The following is a 22,042-nucleotide window of genomic DNA, read 5'->3' on the forward strand; positions in this document are numbered from 1 at the left end:
AAATGAAATAAGAGGGATTCTGCCTTCAGAAATAGACTGTGTACTTTGAATCTTATCAAGGAAATTAGGAAAATCAAGAAGAATATAAAATAAAATCTGCCTCAAGCCATTGAAGAACCAACAAAGGAGAGATGAGTTACTAGACCAATGTCAGGGAGAAGAAATTCATGGAGATAAACCCTGTCCTGGGGATTACTTTACCCCTAGAGGTAACCACAGATTCCATGAGAGGCAGCTTATGATACTGAGCAGCAAAGTTTTCAGCAGATTTGTAAATTTTCAAAGATCTAATTGGAGCTCTCACTTCAAGTTGGGAACTTAAAGGTTTACATTTTAAGTGTAAATGTAGGGCTGGGGATGTGGCTCAAGCGGTAGCGCGCTCGCCTGGCATGCGTGTGGCCCGGGTTCAATCCTCAGCACCACATACCAACAAAGATGTTGTGTCCGCCGAGAACTAAAAAATAAATATTAAAAATTCTCTCTCTCTCTCTCTCTCTCTCTCTCTCTCTCTCCCCTCTCTCACTCTCTCTTTAAAAAAAAAATTAAGTGTAAATGTAAAGCAGGAGAGTAATCTTTGCAGAGATTACAGCATAGTTTCAAATTATCTTAATCTCTGAAAATGGTAAAGTAATTCTGGTTTCCCAGTGCCCTAAATGAATAAAGAGGAAGATAACATTATTCTAGGTCCCAAATTATTTATGCATTTTTAACGTATATTAAGTAGGTGAAAATATAGACATGTGAGAGTAGAAACAGTATGGGTTGTTAGGGTCTGTAAACAAGTCAAGATGGCGCCTGACATTTTGCCAGAGGGAGTGGTTTGTGAAGTGACGCCAGGGAGCCATTAAGTGTGGAGATTCCTTATTGGTTGAGTGCTGTATCTAGTTTATGTTAATTAAGATAAGCTGTGTGGAATGTATAAATACCCCTCCTGTCCTACAATAAACGGCTCCCACTCCTGCTGTATCAACCTTCACAAGTTCCTCGTCACCCCCCCCCCTCAGCTATTTTGCCCAGCCAGCCGGGCTGCGGCAATGGGTGATTCAGTTATTGTCAGAACAAGGTCAAACATTCAGTGCATCATCCAAGAAAATGTGTAGTATTGTCCTCTTTGAGCATATATCTCAGCAAATTATGATAACATCTTGGCAGAGCATTTGTATAGAAGACTAACATTAATAGCAGGTAATATAACATGTAGGATATGTTATACAAAATGAAATAATTAGGATGGTCACCGCTATGATGAATTAAAGAATTTTAACTAAGGTAAGAGATGTTGAATATTTACACTTGAATCTACTGATATTGATTAAAATTTATGCCAAGAAAAACAGGTCTTTATTATTAATTTGTGTTTCACTAAATGCTTATCTTTCCACATTGAGACATTTTGTATATTTTTCAATTGTATAAATCACTGATATACAAATTACAAGCAATGAATATGGCAGAAACTGATTTGAGGATTCAGGGATAAACAATGCCACCACTCATGAAAAATATAATGACAGGGTCTGAAATGCTTTTTAAAAATATGGTATTTACATTTTTTTATCTGAGCACTTTAGTTTTAAACAAATTAGGGGCTGGTGTTGCGGCTGAGCGGTAGAGTGCTTGCCTTGCAGGTGCGAGATCCAGGATTCCATCCTCAGCACCATATAAAAACAAATAAGTGAAATAAAGGTAAAAAAAATGGTAGTAAAATAATGTAAAAGTCTATCTCAATATAGTTTTTAAAAGAACCGCACAAGAATAATATTACTTTTTTCATCTCCATAAAACATTGTATTTTACTAAAAAATATAATAAATATTGAGTTGAGTATATGATAAAGATGTCAAGTGAATACCATTATGTTACTCAGAATTCAACCTGTGATATTCTGCAATGCTGATTCTGAAACTTCAAGATACAACCAGTCTCCTTTCACAATGGGGGAAGCATTCTAAGACCTCCAGCTTCCTGAAACTGCAGACAATAGAGAACCCTGTGTAGACTATGCCTCTTTGTATATACACATCCCTGTGGTAAGTTTTAACTTATAAATTAGGCACAATAAGAAATTAGCAACTAATAATAAAATAGAGCAATTGAACAATATACTGTATTAAAAGTTATGTGAATATGGTGTCTCTCAAAATGTAACATTGTGCCCCATTCTAAGTGTGGGTCAGCTTCTAATAGATTGTGCTTTGAGCTTTCATTGCTGGGGACTCTCTGAGAATTCCTTTAAGGTGAAGATGTCTTCCAGCATTTCTTCATTTGGATATCTTTACACTTTCCTCATTTAGGTTGATGTGTTTGCTTTTACTAAGTTCCTCTAGTTCATATCTCAAACAGTGGCACTATCAGCATTCCTATAGTAAGCTACTTATTCTAAACTTCTTTAATATTATGAAGTTTATAAACTTATTTTATATTTTATTAAAAATCTCACTTCTAATATCATCATTTTTCTGCACTTTAATCTATGTTGTATTATTCATTCCTGGAAGATGTCACACATATTTATTACTGAGATACAAGGAGGCAACACAACTCCATGGTTTGTTATCTTTGCAGAGAACAAAACAATCGTCACCTGAAAACTTTAAAATAGGGATGCACATGATCACCAGTTATGTGTGCATTTGTTATTTCCGTAATCATTCATAGACTAAAGAGCTAATAGTAAAATTTGTACATTGTGCTATTTCTAACAGTTACATACTGGGGCAACTGAAATTTGAGCCACACTGTTTGGGGACTGGTTTTATTGAACTAAGCTATGACAACTGAAATTTGTGCATAATGAAACTTTGCAAAGTAAAGATTGTTATATTAAAAAAATAAGATTGCACTAATTGTGAATCCTTGGAAAGTCATTTTGTGTTTGCTTCTGATGAATGACACAATGCTATTAGCAGCTTGGAGCAATTTCTTATTGCTAATTTCTTGGACTGGATATTTTAAGACATTTATTTTTTAAATTGAAATCTTGTTTATTTGAAAAATAATAAAACATTTCTTCTTCCTCAAGTTAAATAATATTTGAGCCCTATTTCCATAAAGTATAAAGAAAGCCTTTGCAGGAAATATGCAAAATAATGAACTCAATATTTACTTCTGCAATTTGTTTTTTTTTTTTTTGCTTTTCTTAAGAAAAAAATCAGAAATTTGCCTTTCTTCTTTCTTATGACCATTGTGGTATTAAATTTCACTTGGTGATAGTTTCTATGACAACAAAGGTGCAGAACACAGAGAATTTTTCCCCCTTTATCGTGTTTCACAAGAGATCCTTAAAACATTTGAAACTCACTAAATGAAATGTACCTCAACAGCATAAACATTGTTCCTCTGATGTGAAAGAGAAGTGAGAGAACTTTCCGTGATGTTGTGACTTTCTGACACTATAATAGATGCAGAAATTTAGAGACCTTTCTCCTGGTAAATGCTGGGCAGTATCTAAAAACCACAATGCAGCCAAAGAAGTAAGATACCACAGACTCAGGCTCATGCAAAGTAGTTTGAGGCAAGAGATGCCAACCTGCACATTATCACTCAGCAGTAGTGATTGCTACCCATCTGCAGTTTCCAGGCACCTCACCTGCTTTCTCAGATAAGCTCTACTTGGCTTCTTATCTTGGCTTCTGTTTTTGGACAGGTGCCTTGATCAAACCACATTTTCCCACAGCTTTTCCCCATAACTATGCTGCTTGGATTCCGTCACTCATTTTTCTTTGTACCCTTGTCTAATATTGGTGTTATCAGATCCCATATCATGCCACATAGGACACCTCCAGTACAAAATTCTAAACAAAGACAACATAAAAGTATTATACGAAAATTTATAGGCTTTCTATTCTGTATAATCTTATGGATTTTGACATAATTCTTGTTTTTTTCTCACTTGGACTACTGATTCTGTCATTTTTTTTCCCCTTAAATTTCTGGCACAAAGAAAAGCCCTAATTTGTTGTTGCTATGATTTATACTGCTATAGTTATTCATTTATTTATTTTCATTTGTTTCTTTCAGTTGTACATGACAGTAGAGTCAATTTTGACATACTTATACAAACATGGAGAATATCTTATTCTGATTAGGATACCAATGTTGTTGATGGACATGATGTGGAGATTTACAGTCGTGTATTCATATGTGTACATAGTAAAGTTAAGGCATTTATTTTTTTAAGCTCCCAAAGCATGCGAGGGTTAGCCTGTGATTAAAAAGTTTTGAAAGGACAATTTTGAAAAATTCAAAATAGAGCTTAAGGTAATCACAAGATTCCTTGTGATCTTTCTGTCCAGATGGACAGGTTTTTCCTAAACCAATTTTGTCAAGGTTATTACAGAGAATCTTGTTCAACTTGCACGTTTATCAGGTGGATATTGTAGACAAAGCTGCTGGGAATTGATTCTTAACAATGTCTTGGGAAATTCAAATCTTAGCTTTCTGTTTTTCTCTCTAGTTTTCAATGTATTTTGTTTCTTGCATATTTCTTTATCTTGTGAGGGTATTGTATGCATGTATAAATAATTTTTAAAAGTATAATTTACTTAGTATTTCTTTGTGTTTTGTAGCTTTTAAATTGTTTGCTTGCTTATCTTCTACCTTGCAATGAGAAAAAATGTCTTGCCTGTGGTTCATATATTTACAGAAATATAAGGATCACAGAAATCTAAGGATCAAGAGATAAGATAATTCTTTAGGTTTCCAAATTTAATCAGAATGGAAGCCTTGCTTAGCTTGAGTGGGTAGGGTACCTAGGCAAAAAGGAGGTCCAGGAAACTCAAATAAAGGATAGATTGCAACATAAGAACACAGAAAATAAATGAGGAAGAGGAAACAGTGAAGAGACAGAGACTGTGTAAGCAGAAATAAATAGGTACACAGACCTAGTAAAAGCATAGTAAAGCTGAAATGGAATTAGAGAATATTGAGTTCTTTCAACACAGTCATCTTACAGCGAGGAATTAATTCTGCTATTAAATGGTCCAGGCAGGAGTACACCCTAGTTTTCAGGTTGGGGCCTATACACTGTTGTAGATCTGAGAGGGAAGAAGAGATGGGCTAGAGATGGGCACTGCTGCCAGAATCCAGGAAACGGAGAGAAAAACTTGAAGGAGGACTGAAGGGGAAATGAAAGGTCCCAAGAGGGTCATGTGATTGTGGGTTTCTCTAGTAGGGAAGTGAGCAGAGGGCAAAACTTCTGCTTCTGGGGAAGAAGGGGTTGACAGAACAGAGTGTGAGGCTGTGAGGGATGGGGTCACGACATCAGAGTCCTAAGGGGAGGCAAAAGTCACCCACTGGAGCAGAGTTAGGGGGATGTCACATAGGAGATCAGGCAAAGGGGAACAGGTGAGCACTCATGGCCTGAGTACCAGCAGGACACTGGAAGGAGCCTGGGGAGCTGTGACAGAGGAGGAGCGCGGGATGTCCAGTGGGAGTGGAGACCCTCGGTTTAGGCTGAGTTCTAATGGAAGGGTGTCCCCCTCTTTCCCGATTATCCAGTTAGGGTTTTGCGTGCCCAGAGAGCCTATATAACTGCTTTCTTCTCTTGCCATGGAATTTTATATACATTTCAGGTGCCTGGATCTATAAATTCTCTCCCTTTGGGGGAATTAATATATAAAAGCCTTTTTGAATAAACTTGGCATATGCTTAGGAATCTAGAATTTCTTCATGAAAGCAATTGAAATATTTTAAAAATGAGATCGATCTGATCAGGTTCAACATAGTTCAAATGTCACAGGTTTGTGGTGCTCAGTTAAGGTACCACGGGCACTAATCCGTGTCACACTTAATATGAGCAGAACTGGGTGTCAATGAGGCCAGAGAGGAAAAACCAGATTTTAGAACTGGAGAGAGCCCATGTGGTAATTGTGAGGAGTAAAGGAGAGGTAAGTTTCCCAAGAGAGCAGGGTTGCAAGTTTTGTGTAACTGAAGGGTTATTGCCATGTGAACTGGGTACTGACTCTGTTTGTTCCCTTGAGGGAAATTTTCCCCAATTATTTGTTGTTTCTTTTCTCAGCCTTGACTCTTATGAAAATGGAGTGAATTACCTCACTGGTAAATCCATGAGAGAAACTGGTATGTATATATATATATATATATATATATATATATATATATATATATATACCTTTTTCCACCCTTTACCTTGGGAACCAAGGTGCTCCCAGAGTGTGCATCCTGTTCTCCTTCTCCATGCTCAAACTCACAGGAATAGCCTGTCAGGTGGACAGAATCAGGGATTTTCTGACATTGCAAAAGCTGAGTGTGTTAGTCTGTGTGGGCTGCTATTACAAAATGCAATAGTCCAGGTAGCTTAAAAACCAGAAATTATATTTTTTCACAGTTCTGGAAACTAGATGTTCAAGATCAAGATTCTGGATTCAGTTTCTGCTAAGGTTCTCTTCCTGGTTGGTAGACAGCTGCCTTCTTTCTGTGTGCTCACATGGTCATTCCTTTGGTAGGTACACACACACACACACACACACACACACACAGTGAGTTAACACTAGTTCTTTGGTGTCTCTTCTTAAAAGGGCACTAATCATATAAGACAAGGACCCACTGTTAGGATCTCATTTAAACTTGATTACTTCCATAACCACACTGGATATTGGGGCTTTAACATACCCAGTCCATACACAGGGAGTACGACCATTCCATTTAGGGTTCAATACAAGCAAGATTGCTTGGGTTTCACATTTAAGGGAAATCCTCCAGCATATCTATCTGAAGCAATAGATAGCAATTTGATGCAGTTGTCTCATGCTATCTTTATCTCACCTGGTTCTAAATTCTGCAAAGGTTGCTGTTTATAGGGCTCTATAATGTTAGCCAGTCTAGCTCAATTGTGTTGAAGCTACACAGAAACTTTAGAGTCTTAGAGGATGAACACAGTGAAGTTTGTTTCTCATTATGTAAACTCTGTGTAGAACTGGGAGTCCTTCTTCGTCTCTTGTCTGCTGTTTGGAAGATGGTACTTCAGGTCAAGATGATCAGATGGGATATTTCACAAGGTCAGTCTCCTGGCTCTACCTCCATTATAAGGGAAGAGGAGGATTGTGCTTCTCCTGAAGGCCCACAGAGAAAATCAATGTGACATATGCATGGCATTTTATCTGTTATCACTTCCTAAAACCACAAAGAGCTTGCTTGCTATTGACAAGATGACAGCTGGTATTGGTGAGGGATTTGGGTAGGGCTTCAACTGTAAATTGTTCTTAAAGGAGTTTGTAGCTCATAGAACTGCAAATATCTGTAGCTATGATAGGGAGAGTTTGTGAGAGTGACAACCAGCCTCATTATTAGTGTTGAAAAATCTAAGTAAAACATAATGTATATGAAAACATCATGTTTTACAGGATAAACACATACAATGAAATACACTGTAAGAAGAACAATGTTGCAAATGGGATTTTAAGTAATAGATCCCTGTATTTGGTGGATATTATTTTAAGGACATTATAATAATAATTGTATTGCCTGGGTCTCACAATGATTTTGTTTTCATGTGTCCACACACATAAACCAGTCAGTATTACTGACAAATCATTAAGTACCTCTCATAATAACTTGAATAAATTCAAACATTGACAGATACTGCCTTTTTAAAAAATCAATTTGGTTAGGTCACAAAATGTAACTTAAACATGGATTTTCATGGTCTCCCATGCATGTAGCTTCCTGCCCAAACACAATTACACACTGCACAGTAGTTAGCCCCCAGGTTGAAATACAGGATGTTCTTCGGAATTTTAAATGATGGACGGTTTAGGCAGGCAAAATGCCTCTTTTGAAAATATTGATCAAAACAGATTTGTCTCGGGAATTCTATATATTAATTTTATACATTTTAGTTCTTGATTTAAACGTGTTTCTGTAGTTTAAAGTCCCTTGATATATCAAATTATATTGTTAATCTCTGTATGTTCACATGCCTGTGATTGATGGTACTAATCATATATTGAGAAACTCTTTTTGGTGGCTGAATGTATGGATTAAACTCAATTGAAGGACTTATTTATGTATTTATAGTCTTACATAGTCTTATCTACCTTTAAAAATCTCTTTTATTTAATTTTTTTAAAATTTCCGATACAAGGTCCCAGAGTAGCACATGTCATGCCCATAAACAACTGCCAACTACATTGTCAGATGACCAGCAAAATCTGCTACTCCGCTCTGTGACTTGATAAAGAGACCGACTGCCCACTTTGAGTCCCATCACTTAACTATGCCATTGTCCAACCTACCACATGGCTGTGATGACTCAGAGCACATTTTAGTATCTGGACGGCAAGGACACATTGAGTGGCAAGTAAAATAAGTAAGTGTCCTTTGTGTATTAGATGGGAAAATATAAAGAAAGGATATGAAGGGAAGCCAGCTTCATTTGATGCCTGAGTCCCCAAAGTCTCTTTCATCTATGACCTTGACCTATGCTAGGAAATCTGTCAATGCCATATGGAGAACCTGCCCATTTGCAATGAGATGGAGCTCCTTGCTCTGAAGGGCTGCAGGAAGGATGAGAGAGTCACATGAGATAAGAACTTGAAATTGGAGTTAAAGTTCATGAGTCAGATCTTCTATACTTTGAAAGGCTACAATTTTATCTCTTAAAAAAAAAATGGAGAGTGCATGGGGAAGTCCTAGGAGCCATGGAGATTCGATCTCTCCAGTTCATCAAAGAACCAGTGAAAACCAAGAAATGAGAATTGTGGAGGAATAAAGGGTGAAATGGGAAAGAGAAAACTGGGAGGACAATGAAAAGGGACGGAGAAGCAGGGAGTGTTGAGAAGAGGACAGGAGGGAGCATGAGGCCTAGCTCAGAGCAGAAATGGGAAACATTGTGACCCATTCAAACAAGCAGGAAGCCATACAGTTTCTTCTTTTTATTTGACAGATAGAATGCAAGACTCGGAGGTTTGAGGTGACCCTTGGGTGCCACACACTACTTTGTCCAAGGGCATATGAGGAAGGAAATATGATGGAGGCTTACTGAAAAGGAGAACCGCTGGAATTCAGAGAGAGGGCATAACTTTAGCTCAGAGCAGGAGGGGAAATGAGAGATTGAGTAGGAGGCTCAGTGTTGAGGCAAAATCTAGATTTCTTTGCTGCCACCAGTGACTGGTTCAGAAAATGACGAGTGAGAGGAGGAAGACAGACTAGTGGTATGGAAGGGGAGGTTTGTTGACATCAGCCATCAAAGACCACCAGTCTTGCTGAGAGAGAGAAGGAAACACCTGCAGACGAAATGTTGCTTCTGTACCTTGCATCGTTGGCTCTCCTCCTCCCAGACGGTGACAATGCACATGGTAAGACCCTCCCTGCCAGATGCCCAGCTCAGGGATCCAGGTGGAGCATGGTGGGCTCTAATACCAAGATGGACTCTAATACCAAGATGCTTACAATCTGAGTATCCCTTTTATTCTTTTGGAGGACAGTGACAGGGCGTGCTGCTCTGTGTATGAAGAAGGTCAAGGCTAAGGTTCTTTCTCCGGGAACTGGACCACTTACCATCTTCTCCCTATCCCGCTATCCACTCATGTTTGCCTTATACTATTTGACATTCTTCCATCCCCAGTGGTCCAGGAACGGATCTCATTCCATCTCATCCAGATCTCATCCTTCGCCAACCAATCTTGGGCAAAGCATCAAGGCTCAGGTTGGCTGGATGAGTTGCAGATTCATGGCTGGGAGAGTGAATCAGGCACAATAATATTCCTGCACACCTGGTCCAAGGGCAACTTCAGCAATAAGGAGTTTGCATTCCTGGAGCTGCTATTCCGTGAATACTTCATCGGATTAACTCAGCAGATTCAAACCCATGCCAGTCAATATCATTTCGAATGTAAGTTCATCCAACACAGCTAAGGGAATTCTTCAGAGGATTGATCTATTTCTGGTTAACTCTCTAATCCTAGGGCCATTTTCTACTATCCCATTCCACCATAAAAGTTGGCATGAGTAAATCTTTTAGGAGATTATCCTAAATATTGATTCTTTAAAATTTCTTAGACTTTCGTTATTTTAAAATATTTTTTCTTATATATATTTTTTTTAATCTTCTGCCTGTGATCTCCCTCTGTGGCCCACAATCCAGAGGCACACCTTTGTCCATTTTGTGCTTGACTTCCTTAAAATATGATCTCTTCCCCTGATTTCTTCAAAGATCTACATCCATAGTCCAACAGTGATTATGACAACTTCATGCATCGTGAAATGCTACTGCTATCTTCCTCATAAAAATTCCCCCTCACTTCTAGCCAACATTACATGACTCACCTGTTGTTTTCCCAGACTTTTCTAAGGTCAATCTCCTGCCAATCTATTTATCTCATATTTTCCTCTTTTCCCATCCCCAGCCATTTTTCTCTCCCTTGTTCCTAACTGAACATATCTTTGGCTCATCCTTCCTTTTACCATACTTGCTGATAAGGCCTTTAGATTATTATTTCAATGCTCTAGTTTTCATGTTCAAACTTTTTCTCATTTTACCCTTCCCCCAGATCCCTTTGAAATACAAGCAAATGCCGGCTGTGAGTTACACTCTCCAGAGAGCCCAGAAGGCTTCTTCCAGGCCGCTTTTGAAGGATCAGATTTCCTGAGCTTCCAAAACATATCATGGGTGCCAGCTCCGGAGGGTGGGAGTAGAGCCCAGAAAATCTGTGATCTCCTTAATCGCTATGAAGGCATCAAGGAAATAGTGTACAATCTCACCAGAAACACCTGCCCTCGATTCCTCTTGGGTCTCCTAGATGCGGGAAAGAGGGAGCTCCAAAGAAAAGGTCAGTTCTGCACCTTCGTCTGAGTGCCACCCTATGTGAACTTAGGACGAGGAAGGGGACAAGAGGGAGAAGGGTTACTTGGTGATAGTTTCCATTGGGGAAGAAAATAGATAACTGTGCATATTGGTGTGGATGTGTGTCCCTAGGCTGTACATAACATCCACATCTGAATCCCCTTTGTGCTTTCTGCAGTGAGACCAGAGGCCTGGCTGTCCAGTCGCCCCACCGTTGAGTCAGGTCGACTATTGCTGGTTTGTCACGTCTCTGGTTTCTACCCCAAACCTATCTGGGTTATGTGGATTCGAGGTGAGCAGGAGCAAGTGGGCACCAAGCAAGATGATATTCTTCCTAATGCTGATGGAACGTGGTATCTTCGGGTGCTCCTGGATGTGGCAGCTGAGGAAGCATCTGGCCTGTCTTGTCGAGTGAGGCACAGCAGTCTAGGAGGCCGGGACATGATCCTCTACTGGGGTAAGACTGGGAGGGAGAGTCGGTGGCCATGTGGACATTTTGGTAAGGTAGGTGAGGGGTGTGAGGAAGAAATGAACATCGGTAATTCAAGACATGGAAGACTGAGATGTAAGGGACACATACAGCCAAGAGATTTCCGGGCAAATGAGGAATCCTTCCCTGGATAGGGGTGGAAACAGAGTGGCTGAAACAGAATGACTGATGTGGCTCATACCCAATGCACAAGGAAAGTAAGGAAATCAATGGGTGGAGGAGAATCAGCAGTGGGTTTAAGATAACATCCTTCCCTGTCTCTAATATCCACAGGACACCACACTTCTGTGAACTTGGTCCTCTTGGCAATGATAGTACCTGTGATACTTCTCATCATCCCTGTATTAGGGCGTAAGAAGTGATGGTGAGTCTGTGTTCCTTCCTTTCATCCCAGATCTACCCTGTTATGGCTCAGCTTCTCTCTCTGGACAACTCCACCTTATCCTCAGTCACGATCTCCAGTTTATCTATGGTTTCTCCCATTTGTTCTCTTGTAGCTCATGTCAGAATATCCTGTGAGATGCCTCACGACGTCTCCCCATTGCAACAAGAGCCTGAGAACCCAGGGGCTTAGGAAAACCTAGCGATGCCACTGTTTGTATGCTCCTCCGTTTGAGTTCTTTCTCTTTCTGCCTGACAGCCACTTGTTTCCATTCCCACTTTAATTTCAAAGCCCTGAGGCCACTTCCTTGACCCAGGATTGGGAAGCAGCCTCTCCCACCTCTGAGCTGAGCAAGTTCCTGGACTGGACTTTTGTGCGTGCCGGCCTCACTTCCTACCTGAGCACCGCCATGCATATCTTTCTTCTCCTTTTTATTTTTAAGCTCCTTGTGGGTAATGACCATGACCAAGGTACCTTTCCTACATGTAATAGATGCTCATGTTGTGTTTAGTGGAAAACTAGACACAGTGAACAAAAAAAATTACCATATCCATGTCAGGACTAATTGGTGATGTTGGTAGCTTTTTTTTCTTTTTTCCTCATGCTTTTCTTACACAGCTGTGTCTGTTGGATCGTGGATGCTTCCCTTTTGTTTAAGTGTTTGTTATTTAGCTGCAACATTCCAGCTTCCTTTAACTTTCCTCGTCTTCTCCTAAAACCTTTAAGGACAAATATAACTTTTCCTCTTGAAACATTAAATATGGGGAGGTAATGGCTTCTAGTTTGTTCCAAACACAAATAGACGTATGCAAGTCAGGTGTGAAAAGTAATGGGCCACTAGTATCACAAAATGGTTAAGAAAAAGAAGCAAGACAGTAATTTCTCAGGGTTGGGTTGGTATGGTGGCAACCACGGTATAGGGGAGACAAATTTCCTGTAAGAATGTGTTCTTTGAAAGAGCCTGGGCTACACTGTTGTCCCTTTAGGTTTCAATCATTAATTCAACTAGCATTTGCTCAGCACTGAATAGGAAAGCGTTACACACAGGTGCTGAACTAGCAGGGGCAAAAGCAGCTGAGCCTGTGTCCCTCTGTCTGATATGAAGTGTTTCCTGCTTCAATCTGTTCTTGTCCTTTGAAATATTTTCTTTTTCATTTTTTGCCTTCTTTGAAAAAAAATTAAATCAACTGTGTTATTGTATACCTTTTGGTAAAATACATGTATTTTAAGTGCATAATTTATCTGAACAAATATATTTGCCCAGGTAAACAAGACTTCAAATAAGATAGAATTCTACAACCCTTCAAACCCATTTGTAAGTCAAAACCACCACCACCCTCAACCCAACAATTTGCAACTCCTGATCTGCTTTATGCCTCTGAAGCTTAGATTTGTATTTTCTAAGTTTATTCAGGTAGGAATAAATAGAGGTACACTTTGTATCAGACTTTATATCCATTAAGCTTATGGTGATAAGTAATCTGGTTGCTGGGAATATCAGTAACCCATTCCTTGGAAGTGCTAATAGAACTCCATGGATGTATATACTTTAAGTTTTTAAATTAATCTGTTCTTTGATGATTTTTTTTTCTTTTCTAGTAGTAGACTCTTCGAAGAATTTACTTTTTTTTGGTTTGTTTTGTTTTGCTTCTCTCCCTTTTATTTTAATTTTTGAGATTCTTTTTGCAGTGTTTGGGGAGCCAAATTAGTGCCTCATGCATGCTTTTTGTGTTTTTTTCTTTGGTTGTTGTTTGTTTGCTTTTATATTTTATATTTTATTTTTAAGTTACTTGCTTGGAGCAGTTTTGTAGATTCTGCTGGCCATGTGGTTTATAGACACTGATGTTCCTGATCAGTTTTTTTTTTTATTTTTTAAGATAGATAATTTTCCTCCTTCCTTCCTTTGTTTCTCCCTCCCTGCCTCCATTCTTACTTTTTTTTTTTTTTCCAGTTATTAACCTAGGCTCCGAGGAAGCCACTCCTAGGTCAGTGCAGCTAGGTGGTAGGCAATGATTTGTCAGAGGCTGTGCCTTGTTAGTTAAACTAGTAAGTACTTGCTGAGGAAGCCTATGTGGTTACGGCACATACTGCTTGAGTAGTTGACAAATCTGTCCTGGGCTGTACTTTTTCTTTGTGCAAGGTTTTGTGTTCAATCAGATTGGGCAGATGACTCTTCCCCTTTGGTCATAAGTGTGCAGCCTTCCAGATCTCCAGAAACAAGTTGGAGTGGATCAGAGTCCACTATGCGTGTCTCATCTCCCAGATGTCTTTGTTAAATCTCGCTTGGCATTTCTTTTCTTTGTCCAGTTCTGCAGCCTCTGGCAGCTGTGATGTCCACCTTTGGTTTTTACCACTGTGGCTGTTGTTTCTACAAGTTCTCTGGGTGTGGGGCCTTTCTATGGAGTTCCAAATTATATCTACCCTTCCTATGCCAGCAAGACCTCAGCTGGATTTATCATCTGGCCAGGGGAAGGATGCAAACTTCCCTGTGTTAAGTGCCCACTGTTCTTATGGGGGCTCTGGTAGTTATTTTTGAGCAAGCTCTTCTCAATTTGTTGTTGCCCTCACTCATTCCTTAATTCTGAGATGTCTTATTTTGAGAATTGTATCCTGTTTTAACCCTGAGTTTTGGGGAAAGGAAACCTGTTCTTTCCTCTGCCACTCTGGAAGTCCAACTGCAATGTATATTTTGTAAAATTAAAATTAAATCAAGCAAAAATCAATTCCTAAATCTTGTAAAGAGAATGTAAATTGAGCACGACCGCTTGCTTCCTGAGTTGGTGACATACCACAGAGACAGGCGCTGTTTGAAATGAACTTAAAGCACGGCAATTTGACTCTATGTCTCTAGGGGAATATATTTTAGTTTCACAAAACAAATCTTTAAAAGTAATGTACTCAGATGTAATGTTTTGAGGAAGTATAGCTGTTAGCCATCACGGCCTGGAACTTACAAGTACAGACTTTGTAATACGACAGACCAACCAAGGGCCTAATCTCACTTTGTCCCTTTTCAGCTGTGTCACCTAGGAAGATCAGTTTCATCATTGCAAAACAAAGATACGGATGTTTTTCTCTTCAGAGGATTTTTGCAAATACTGAATGTGATAATGAACTTAAAAATCTAGTGTTGTGCTTGTCCTATAGTAGGTAGGGCTTTTATTACAGATCTTATTATTATCATTATATTATTAACATAAACAGAAAGTGAAACTAGGTTTCAATTTCTAGAATAATACAAGCTATTTGACTTTTACAAGTAGATTTAAAGACAGCTAATGTTTTTAACAACAAGGCAAATATAACTTGTGAAAATCTATTACCTTCCTGCTTTAGTACCAATGCAAAACTGAATTCTGATGTTTAAATGTTTTTCTTCCTCTGACTCAAAATAAAATAACAAATTCTTCCAGTTAATAGATATTTCAAGCCTGCGCAATTATTATTGGAAATTGAGGTGAAGATGGAATAGAGGGGGAAAAATTCTCTGTCTCCCTCTAATTTTAGGAACTTGATGTTTACCATGACTTCAAACCTTGAAAACACGAACTACTAAGTGATTCGGGAGCTGATTTATATGTGGTCAATTTCCCATCCCCCAGGGTAAGGAGTTGCATAATGGATTTAAAATTTAGATTTACAAGATGAAATTCTGGAGACTGATTTCACAACAATGTACTACTGAACTGGGCACAACTGTCATTGAAACTATACTAAAATGGATTTTTATTAATCAATTATTATTGCATTATTATTCAATTATTTATACATTTTCCAACAATTTTTTAATTAAAGATACATGAGCGTCTTTTGTTCTGTACATGCAAACACTGACTTTTCTGTTTCCTACCTGTGGCAACCCCAGTATCCTAACCTCATCTGACTCCATGCTTAATTCTGTTAGTACATAAAATTAGCTAATTCCTAGTTCAAATACAGAATTCAGAAAAAAAAAGAACAACAGTGGCCAATGTATAACCAGACAGAATCTTTCTACCATGTAAAAGCAACCCAGCAAGTTTTGGAATTTGAAATGTACAAATCTTAAGCATCATGAATTTCAGTATGATCAATGCTCTTACAGACTTAAGTCATCAAAATATAAACTAAATAAAGTTATTTCCAAAATTATCTATTTTATGTCTTAGGAACAGGCTACTTATTTGCAATGTTTAAAATTATATGCATCTTACGCATAATTCAGTCAATTAAACTAAACACTTGTATAATACAATATTCCCACAGTAGTGAAAATTATCTTTTCTTGAAAACCTTGCTCCCAACAAAATTAAATATGTATCTAATATAAAAAGATTGCTGTTTTTAGCTGGGTGTGGTGGTGCATGCCTGTAATCCCAGCGGTTTGGGAGGCTGAGGCAGGATGATCCAGAGTTCAAAGCCAGCCTCAGAAAAAGCAAGGCACTAAGCAACTCAATGAGACCCTGTTTCTAAATAAAATACAAAATAGGGCTGGGGATGTGGTTCAGTGACCAAGTATCCCTGAGTTCAATCCCCAGTACCAAAAAAAAAAAAAAAAAAAATGCATGTTTTTATTTTCTAGACTATTTCTTTTGCTGTAAGAAACTTCTCAGTTTGATATGTTATTATGCATTCATTTTGTCTTTGTAGTCTGAACCTTTGGTGTAATATCCAAAAAAGTCTAGGCCAATATCAAAAGTGTCTCTTCTTTTCTTTAGGAGTGTTAAGGTTTTGTGTCTGGATGCAGTTTCATTCTTTAGCAGTTGGGAATTTGGTTTTGCCAGAACTATTTATTCAAGAGACGATACTTTTCCCATTGTGACCCCATTACAAAATTAGTTTACCATATATTTTTGGGTTGATTTTGGGCTCTCTATTCTGAATTTATACAATTATCACACTGTTTTGATTTCTATAGGTTTGTAGTGTGATTTTTAATTTGGGAAATGTGATGATTCTGACTTTGTTTTTTTCTTTCTTAGAATTTCTTTGGTTATTCTGTATCTCCTGTGGTTCCATAGGAATTTTAGAATTGTGTATTTCTATGAAATGTCATTTAATAAGGATTTTAATGGGGACCGCTTTGAATCTGCTGATCACTTTGGGCAACGTGGTACCTGTTTACGAAACTTATGTACTTCCCTGCCCTTCCCAGACTCTGGCAATTGCTCTTCTACATTCAGATTGACAGGGAGTCCCTCACCATCAGATAGGACTCACCACTGCATTTCTGACATGGTCTTTAGCAATGTGAAATACACTCTTCTGGTAGTATGATTTTGACTAGATTATTGTTCTCATATTTTAGACTTGTTTAAAATTTTGATGAGTGTGGGACCAGTGTTGTGGTATCTTTTACATTCTAGTAATTCTTTTGCATGAGTTTAAAAAGTGAGGAACACTCAAGATTACTTTATCTCAATTAGACATTGCAGGTTTCGAAAGAACTCTCTAACTTCTTTTTTTTAATATTTATTCTTAAGGTTTTTTTTTAGGAGGACACAATATCTTTATTTTACATTTATGTGGTGCTAAGGATCGAAATCAGTGCCTCATGCATGCTAGGTGAGCACTCTACCACTGAGCCACAACCCCAGCCCAGAACTCTCTAATTTCAATGGAAAATCTACCCAACAGAAAATCTCTCCAATGCAGATTCTGAAGAAATCAACTCTTAGTAACTTTGAGAATTCATAAGTTGAGAATAGGAACATAGTATTAAGTTGAGGAAAGATTTTAGGTTTTTGTTTTGTTTTTTTGCTCTCTAATTTGTGGTCAAAATTAAAAAAAAATATTTTTATATTTTATTTAGAGAGAGGGTGTCACTGAGTTGCTAAGTGCCTTGCTAAATTGCTGAGGCTGGCTTTTAACTTGATATCCTCTTTCCTCACCCCCCTGAGCTGCTAGGGTTACAGGCATGTGACCACCATGATTTTTGGCTTTGAAGACTGCATGGTAGTAGTTAATACTCAGTGACTTTGATGAGATTACTGGGGTAAATAATTCTTCTATGAATCACTTGGATTCCTGGAATTCATTTCCTGATAGTTCTCCAAACCCCTGAGAAAGACTTATGGTGGTAATAGCCACCAAGTTCTTACAAGTTTTTTTGTTTGTTTGTTTTCAAAACATTACAAAGCTCTTGACATATCATATTTCATACATTAGATTCAAGTGGGTTATGAACTCCCATTTTTACCCCAAATACAGATTGCAGAAATCACATTCCTCTTTTCCTGTGACAGATATTTGGGTTTGTTAAAAGAATTCCTGGGACACACCGATTTACATGTTCCAATGATGCCGTGGAGAGACAGAGCCAAAGGAAAGGATTGGTAATTGGTTTTGGGTGAAGAAAGAAAACTGCAGGAAAATATGTCAAATTAAAGATTCAATTTCTATTTCTTAACTTCTCTGGTTCTCAGATATTCAGTTTTAGATAATTTGATGGAGCCTGACACATATTTTCCTTCATATGTAAAAGAAGAAAATGTGTGGAACAGAAGTAAATGGAAACAAAATAACATTAAAATTGATATGAAAAAAATACCTGGACTAAATCATGGAAATGGGAAACATAATCATTGAAATTAAAAGAAAATACAGCAGATAAGATGTTCTCTATCCTGGTAACAATAAAGAGATATATAGAACTGAGGAGTATTAAAGTGGAATCTATTAGAGGTAGAGGAAAAAATTATTTTTTAAGACTAGATGAAATCATGGCATTTGCGGGTAAGTGGATGGCGTTGGAGAAGATAATGCTAAGTGAAGTTAGTCAACCCCCCCCCCAAAAAAAAAAAACAAATGGTGAATGTTTTCTCTGATATAAGGAGGATGACTCATACTAGGGTAGGGAGGGGGAACATGGGAGAAATAGATGAATTCTAGATAGGGCAGAGAGCTGGGAGGAAAAGGGAGGGGGCAGGGGATTAGCAAGTATAGTGGAATGTGATAGACATCATTATCCAAAGTACATGTATGAATACACGAATTGGTGTCAACATACTTTATATACAATCAGAGATATGAAAAATTGTGCTGTATACGTGTAATAAGAATTGTAATGCATTCCACTGTCATTTTTTTAAAAAAATCAATAAAAAAGAATAGATGAGAAATTATCACACACACACACACACACACACACACACACACTCTATATTGTAAACTGCAGAATCTGACCCACAGATGTTCTATGACAAAAGAAGACAGAAAAAGTTTAGTAGATAATTATTATAATTTTTAATTAAGAATTTTAAAAAGATACAATTACACAGATTAAAACACCTTGTACAAAGCAGTATATATAAAAGAATCCTAAACACATAAAGCAAAAGATGATAAAATTGTACTATACATGGAGTTCATCATAAATGAGTAGATTTTAGCAGTTTCTGAATGGTATACTCTATGAAATAATAGGTATGTTAATTTGCTTCACTATAGTATCCTTTTTACTGTAATATATATTCTTTCATATCACATTGTATTCCTTAGTTATGTGAATAAAGTTTATTTCTAAAAGTGTCTTGGGAACTAAGGAAAAATAAAATGCCTATAAAACAGTAACAACTCAGTTTACAGAAGTTTCCTCATCAGCAACTGTAAATTCTTTAAAGAATAAAATAGAAAGTGGCACCAAAATATGAACTCCAAGTAATCTGTTATTCAAGTACACATATTATTCAGAGAGAAGAATCTCACTGTATACTCTTGTAAAGCGTAAAATTCAGCTAAAAGGAAAGTGAATTGCAAGAATGAGGTCCTGTTATAAGGACAGCAACAATGGTCCTTGGTCCATCAGTCCAGACAACCTTGCGTTTGCTAATCAGTCCAACTCACCTGTATTTAAACCTAGCTGTGTCCAATTAAATGGTGGGGCAGGTGCATTATCACTGAATATAGGTCACTTAACTGACAACCTGTAAAACCCCCGGATGCTGGGCAACATCAAGCCAATGACTCTTTTGTCAAAGATTAGTTGATGCTATACATGTAGCTTTATTTCTGGTCTTACTCTTTAGCTCCTTGGATTTGTATATCTGTATTTATGCCAGTGCCATACCTTTTTATTATCTTAATTTTTAATTGACAACTGAAAATAATTAGATGCATTTACATAATTATATAATTAAATACATGTACAGATTGTAGAATGATTCAGCTAGATTAATTGACTTATTTGTTACCTTTAATTACTGGGTCTTTACGTTTTGAAATCAGAAAATATGATGTCTCTATTTTATTCTTTTATTCATATCACTTTAATTATACTTTTGTGGTTTCATGAGCAATATTAGGATTTTTTTTCTAATTCCAGGTCATTTTTAAAATGCCATTGGAATTTTGGTGGGGATAACATCAAATTAACAAAAATTAGAAAATTTATTTGGGTAAGTATGTATATTTTAACAATATCAAATTTTCCAATGCAGGCACATGGGGCATTTTTTTTCATTTATCTTTCTCTCTTTTAATTTACTTCCTCAATATGTCCTATTTTTCACCTCGGTGGTTAAGTTTATACTTAATTATTTTATTATTTTTCATGCTAAATAGGATAACTTTCTTAATTTTCTTTTTATCTGATTTATTATTAGTATATAGAAAGGCAATTGATTTTTTTAAAAAATTTTTTTCTTTAGTTGTAGATGAACACAATGACTTTATTTTATTTATTTATTTTTATGTGGTGCCTAGGATCAGACCCAGGGCCTCACATGTGCTAGGCAAGCGCTTTACACAGAGCCACAGCCCCAACTGGCAATTGATTATTATATAATGATTTTGCATTTTATAATTTTACTGCATGGAATTTGCTCTGACAGGTTTTTTTGAGAGTTTTTATGTTAAACTCATCAAATTATAAATAGTTCCTTATATGTCAGTTTTACTTTAATAGAGCTATTAGAAGATTAAACCAAAGAGATTTTGAAATAAAAAGGAATACAGGTATGTGTATATAAATATATATATATATATATATATATATATATATATATATATATATATATATCTATATATCTCAGTTGAATGCATGAGTAAATGAATTGGCACATTAATGAGTGAGGAGATTAAAATATACCTGTCATAAACTAACATGTTAAATGATATTGAAAGCATACATGTCATATTGTTGAATATTATTACTTGGTTTAAGTCACAAATTTTTAAAAAATGTTATCTCATGAGTCATTTGCTTTTAGTTTAGCTTTCTTAGATGCTATGGTCACTACTCAATCTGTACAGGGAACCTCAGTGTTGGTCTCGGACACCATTAGATACCAGCAGGCTTATGCAACTGCCTTGCAATTCTATGGAAGGCCCTTTATTGGCTTCAACTCTGCATAAGTTTTATTTTAGATTCAAGACATTTTCCTTCTTTGCTTGTAGAACAGGATTTTAAGATATTTATTGTTGGGGGATTTGGAGGAAAGGGCAGCAAATTTTCACGTTTAATTATTGTTTATGATTTTTGTTAATATAGGTATTACCTAAAGTCCTAGACTCCCCTGACTAGGAGAGTTAAGAATGTAAATTTTGAAAAATTTGTTCCTACTCAGATTTTGTTTGGCAAAAGTGTCATTCATGGAGAGAGGAGTCCTCGTGTGCTGCGTGTAGTTGCCTTTGTAAAATGAAGTACTGAGTGCTCTTCTGTCTGGTATCATCTTCTCGTCCTAGTGAATCTGTTGGCAGCTGGAGCCAAGCTTAAAGCCAAGCTGAGACATTCACAGTAACAGCAACCGTGGAGTGAGTGTGGCTTGGACAGGAAGCTCTGGCCCTGTGAAGAGAATTCTAACAGCATCCTGGTACAGGGAGCAGAACTCTCGGAACCCCCCTGTATCTGGTGCCTCTGGCTTCTCATCTCTGATCCCCCAGGCATCCTCTTGGGGCCAAGTTTTGCTGCTTCCTCTTGGCTATCAGTGTAGGTGGTGGTGCAGGAGGACGTGTCCATTCCATGTGTCTGCACACCTCCCAGTTTTCGCCCCTGTATTCCCAAGCTCTGCTCATGCAAGTGAAACTGCAGCACACAGATTAAGCTGAATCTTGGGTGTTCTATCTTGGGTAAATGAAACACTTACCAAGTTAAAAAAAAAATGCTGTGTGAATGACAGCTGATGTTAACTCCATGCTGTTGTCTGTGCCTCTTATCTAAACAGTGGACTAGATTACATTATATATTTAAGTCTGGGAATATCATTAAGAGATACATAGTCTGACATTTGGACTGCAGTTATGACTTTCTGATTAGGCAGTGGGGATTGTAGATGAAAGCTGTTTTTTTTTTTTTCTACTGTTGTGAGCCTTTCATTTCTGGGAACAGAGAAAGGTCCATTACCTATTTTGCATAGTAAAATCAGTTAGCAGCAGACAAACCTTGATACTT

At 37.4% G+C, this 22,042-nt stretch overlaps 1 protein-coding gene across 1 annotated transcript; it reads left to right on the plus strand.

Moving 5' to 3' along the window:
• Positions 1 to 9,179: 9,179 nt before the first annotated feature.
• On the plus strand, positions 9,180 to 12,024 carry LOC308655149 (T-cell surface glycoprotein CD1c-like). The gene is made up of 6 exons (XM_081304998.1): positions 9,180 to 9,314; positions 9,584 to 9,850; positions 10,509 to 10,787; positions 10,980 to 11,258; positions 11,565 to 11,655; positions 11,789 to 12,024. Exons 1-5 carry the CDS (start codon positions 9,254 to 9,256, stop codon positions 11,651 to 11,653), a joined length of 975 nt encoding a protein of 324 aa, XP_081161124.1. The 5' UTR covers positions 9,180 to 9,253; the 3' UTR covers positions 11,654 to 11,655; positions 11,789 to 12,024.
• The last annotated feature ends 10,018 nt before the right edge of the window (positions 12,025 to 22,042 follow it).

Source organism: Spermophilus citellus (assembly GCF_964194105.1).
Source record: "Spermophilus citellus genome assembly, chromosome: 9".
NCBI classification, from domain to species: Eukaryota; Metazoa; Chordata; class Mammalia; order Rodentia; family Sciuridae; genus Spermophilus; species Spermophilus citellus.

Bases quoted from the DNA above. Each gene is read 5' to 3' on its own strand.
- LOC308655149 (XM_081304998.1), top strand. From the start codon at position 9,254: ATGTTGCTTCTGTACCTTGCATCGTTGGCTCTCCTCCTCCCAGACGGT. The intron at 9,851-10,508 runs GTAAGTTCATCC...CCCTTCCCCCAG, and splicing joins CAGTCAATATCATTTCGAAT to ATCCCTTTGAAATACAAGCA. The intron at 10,788-10,979 runs GTCAGTTCTGCA...TGCTTTCTGCAG, and splicing joins GAGGGAGCTCCAAAGAAAAG to TGAGACCAGAGGCCTGGCTG.